Source organism: Danio aesculapii, chromosome 6, assembly GCF_903798145.1.
Source record: "Danio aesculapii chromosome 6, fDanAes4.1, whole genome shotgun sequence".
Lineage (NCBI taxonomy): Eukaryota > Metazoa > Chordata > Actinopteri > Cypriniformes > Danionidae > Danio > Danio aesculapii.
In genome coordinates this window covers 934,280-939,279 of record NC_079440.1, presented here as the reverse complement: position 1 = coordinate 939,279, position 5,000 = coordinate 934,280, and the positions used below count along the sequence as shown (strand labels likewise).

At 40.4% G+C, this 5,000-nt stretch overlaps 1 protein-coding gene across 1 annotated transcript in view; it reads left to right on the top strand.

Moving 5' to 3' along the window:
• The window catches only part of cyth4b (cytohesin 4b), a 21,004-nt gene that overhangs the window by 13,157 nt on the left and 2,847 nt on the right, over nucleotides 1–5,000 (top strand). The window contains exons 6-8 of the mRNA XM_056458946.1: nucleotides 1,492–1,572; nucleotides 2,415–2,527; nucleotides 4,777–4,925. Of these exons, the coding sequence (XP_056314921.1) occupies nucleotides 1,492–1,572; nucleotides 2,415–2,527; nucleotides 4,777–4,925 (343 nt within the window). The remainder of the gene's footprint in view (nucleotides 1–1,491; nucleotides 1,573–2,414; nucleotides 2,528–4,776; nucleotides 4,926–5,000) is intronic.

Genomic DNA, 5,000 nt, shown 5'->3' with positions numbered 1-5,000 from the left:
AAGTAGCCATCAGAAGATGGAGACACTGTGCTCATAAAGGGATGGACATGGTCAGCAACAATACTCAGGTAGGCTGTGGCGTTGACACCATGCTCAATTGGTACTAATGGACCCAAAGTGTGCCAAGAAAATCCCCCCCACACCATTACACCACCACCAGCAGCCTGAACCACTGATACAAGGCAGGATGGAGCCATGCTTTCATGTTGTTGAGGCCAAATTGTGAGCCGAGCATCCGAATGTGTCAGCAGAAATGGAGACTCATCAGACCAGGCAACGTTTCTCCAATCTTCTATTGTCCAGTTTTGGTGAGCCTGTGTGAATTGTAGCCTCAGTTTCCTGTTCTTAGCTGACAGGAGCGGCACCCGGTGTGGTCTTCTGCTGCTGTAGCCCATCCGCCTCAAGGTTGGACGTGTTGTGTGTTCAGAGATGCTCTTCTGCAGACCTCGGTTGTAACGAGTGCTTATTTGAGTTACTGTTGCCTTTCTATCAGCTGGAACCAGTCTGACCATTCTCCTCTGACCTCTGGCATCAACAAGGCATTTGCGCCCACAGAACTGCCGCTCACTGGATATTTCCTCTTTGTCGGACCATTCTCTGTAAACCCTAGAGATGGTTGTGTGTGAAAATCCCAGTAGATCAGCAGTTTCTGAAATACTCAGAGCAGCAACAACCATGCCACGTTCAAAGTCTCTTAAATCCCCTTTCTTCCTCATTCTGATGCTCGCTTTGACCTGCAGCAGATCGTCTTGACCATGTCTACATGCCTAAATGCAGTGAGCTGCTGCCATGTGATTGGCTGATTACACATTTACTGTAACAAGCAGTTGGACAGGTGTACCTAATAAAGTGGCCGGTGAGTGTAGAATAGAGCCATATTTATGCAAATTTGAGAATATTCTAGTATGGTTAAAGTTATTATTTTACTGCAATTGCTTTGTTTACCATCATAAGCTTTAATTATGCCATTGTTTATTGATGACTGATTACATCATATGCAGAAGTTGATGCGAGCAAGAGACAGATTACACAGGTTTTGACTGTCGGTCCTTATGGTGTTGGTATATAAAGTTCAAAGCTTGCTCCTGCTTTAATGAATAAATAAATAAGAATAAAATTAATATAACAACCGGATGGATAATGGAGTGCCATTACAATATGTACAGACCATATCAATGCGGTGATGTCATTAGCTCGTGAACATTCCCTGCATAACTGAACTGAACATCCCTGTTTCATAACTAACAAGAGGCGATTCAATCATAACGTAACATAATGTTATTATCATTAGTAATCGTAACGTTATTTATCAATATGTGGACCTTTTGGGATACTCGGAAGCTACAGACATTTAAAATGTAAAACAGGAAATACGTTAGGACAATTGTTATTGTTTAACATCCCTCAAAATGGGCTCTACAATATTCTGTAACAGACGTACGTGTGTGTGTGTGTGTGTGTGTGTGTGTGCGTGTGTGTGTGTGTGTTCAGGGAGGACATGCACTTACAGATTCTCAAGGCGTTTGTGGACCTGCACGAATTCTCTGACCTGAATCTGGTGCAGGCCTTACGGTGAGACATCCTCACACTCTATCACACACGTCAGGCTCAACACAAGTGTTTGTTTCTAGTCTCAGGCTGGCGCAGGTTTCATTTTCACGTCCTGCGCCATGCTGTTTAAATAGCAAATGTGTTGTATAAAGAAGAGTCTCGAATGAAGGCGCTCACACTTTTCACACTGATAACACTAGTCCTGTTTTTAGTCTGAGATGCACAGCCATCTGTAGCTCCACCCTCTTCTCATTTGCATTTAAAGCGATAGTCACCAAAGCGCCACAATTAGGATCAAAGCCTAAAAGGGTCCGTTTCAGAGAGCTGGAGAACATTATCTGTGTGTTATTCTCAGCTCAAACACATACACACACACTCTAGAGACATATTTGACAACTTTTATTGGGCAGAATGGGTCATCTTTAAAACAGCAGAAGTGGACATGTCCCAACTGCACCTGTACTGTGTGCTTTAGACCAGTGTTTCTCAACCATGTTCCCGGAGGACCACCAGCTCTGCACATTTTTCGTGTCTCCCTAAGCAAACACACCTGACTCAGATCATCAGCTCATTAGCAGAGACTGAAAGACCTGTAATGGCTGTGACAGACAAAGGAGACCTCAAAAACATACACATACAGTGTTGGTGCTCCTCCAGGAACGTGGTTGAGAAACATTGGTCTAAAGCACACATTACAAAAATAGCAGTACTTCTGCTGTTGTAAAGATGCCCATTCTGCCCAATAAAAGATGTCAAGTGTGTCTCTAGAGTGTTTGTGTGTGTGTGTGTCCTCAGTGTTTCTGCACCTGCATATGCTGAGTGTGTGTGTGTGTGTGTGATTCCTGCTCTGTTTTTATTATCAGGCAGTTTTTATGGAGTTTCCGTCTGCCGGGTGAAGCGCAGAAGATTGACCGCATGATGGAGGCCTTCGCCACGCGCTACTGCAACTGCAACGCCAGCGTCTTCCAGTCCACAGGTAACACACACACACACACACACACGCACAGGAGGAAAATAACCAGCAAAACCAGCTTCAACACATAAACTGGATGACCACCATGTTGTTTTGTTCTTATGCTCTTCGTAGCTTAGCATAAATCATTGAATCGAATTAGACCATTAGCATCTCCCTAAATATATACAAAAAGTGTTTAGGTAATTTTCCTATTTAAAGCTTGACCCTTCTGTGTTTACATCGTGTACTAAGACTAACAGAAAATAAGACTTTACTATTTTAGATGGATATGGCTAGAAGCTATACTCTCATTCTGGCGTTATAATCAAGGAACTTGCATGCACACACACACACACACACACACACACACACATCATCATCATCATTAGCATTGGTACTCTTGATAAACAGGTGAGTTTTACCAGTTTTGTTGAGCTTTAAATAGAAAAAAATTATCTAAACTCTTTTTGGAAATTTCTGAGTGATATGCTAATGGTCTAATCTGATTCAATGACCTATGCTAAGCTAAGCTAAAAGTGCTCCTGCCAGACCCGGAGATTGGCTGAATGGATTCAATATTAGTAAAAAATCACCTGTTTAATTCTAAGAGAGCAGCCTATTTTCCTTCAAAGTAGTTTTCCTTTAAACAGGGTTTCTGCAGATATCATAATGTCAGATGTAAGGCTTTTTAAGACCTTTAGGTATTAAATTTAAGACCTAAATCACAAAATCAAAAACACACATACACACAGAGAGAACATGCTAAATCACTAAATTACTGGTAAAATAAATGTATTCAAATTGAACAGTAGTGAAGACAGGTTAGATGCACCATTAAACTACAGAAAAAACATTCATTCATTCATTCATTTTCTTTCGGCTTAGTCCCTTTATTAATCCAGGGTCGCCACAGTGGAATGAACCGCCAACTTATCCAGCATATGTTTAACGCAATAGATGGCCTTCCAGCTGCAACCCATCTCTGGGAAACATCCACTCACAGTCATACACTACAGACAATTTAGGCTGCCCAATTCACCTGTACTACATGTCTTTAGACTGTGGGGGAAACCAGAGCACCCGGAGGAAACCCACGCGAACACAGGGAGAACATGCAAACTCTAAACAGAAATACCAACTGAGCCAGCCGAGGCTCTGACCAGCGACCTTCTTGCTGTGAGGCAACAGCACTACCTACTGCGCCACTGCATCGTCAACAAACAAACATCTTAAGGCTGATTTATACTTTCGCCTGAAGTCACATCGCGCACCTCACGAAACAGACGAGGCTTTTAAACTAGACATATTCGCCATTGAGACATTCTTTTAAATGACAGGGAGCGGTCAGAAACACAGTAAAATCAGATGCATAAACAGAAGTAGGAAGTTTCCGAAACTAGGTCAAATCCTTAATATCACTGAAGATTTTTAAACGAATTGTTTTTTATTATTTTAATAATTTATTATAATGATTATAAAGATTTTTATAACCATTCAAGATTTTTGACTTTGATGCATCACTTGCTTTTGTTCATATCTCAGACAGTTCTACCTATTAGAGTTAAATATTAATGATCAACAGAACATGTGTTGCTCTACAATTATATATTTTACTATGGCAAGAATAAAAGCAAAATAAAGTACACTTACTAAAAACACTGAGGTTTTTATTTTATTTTGCCCACTCAACAATTCACACATTACTGTCTGGCCATAGGCGGAGGGTGAACAAACTCCAGGGTAAGGTTAATATATGCGCTGCCCTTTAATTTAAAAAGATTTGCGACCGACCAAGAAGAGGTTTTAACAAAAGCACCGCCTATCAACAAACATCTATTATATTCAACACACACATTACATTATTTTATTAAACTCACCCACCGATCTACACTACTTGTCATAAGTTTGGGGTCAGTTTATTTATGTTTTATTATTATTATTATTACTTTTATTTAAAAATTTAATTAAAATTATTCTGTTCATCAATACGGCAATTATTGAATATTAAAAAATTGCTAAATACTTATTTATTAAATATTTATTACTTACTGTGTGCAGTTTCAAATGACAAAGCGAGAATGTCAATCAAAGTGTGATAATAAACAATACAATTAATTCATGTTCACCATTGTTTCTGCTGGGGATATTCACACATGAACTGTGTTTAAACCCCTTATTAAACTGATTTCTGCATAATAGGTGCTCTTTAAAACTTCACAGTGCTCCAATGACCTCTTAAATGACTGATTGTTTATTTGTTTGTTCCTCAGACACGTGTTATATTCTGTCGTTCGCCATCATCATGCTGAACACCAGTCTTCATAACCCCAATGTGAAGGACAAAACTACGCTAGAGCGATTTATTAGCATGAACCGCGGCATCAACAACGGAGAAGACCTTCCTGACGACCTTCTGACGGTGAGCAGCCAATCAGAGCAGGGGCTCGCTGGTCACGTGACGCTCTAGGGGAACTAAAGATAAACAGTAAGAGCG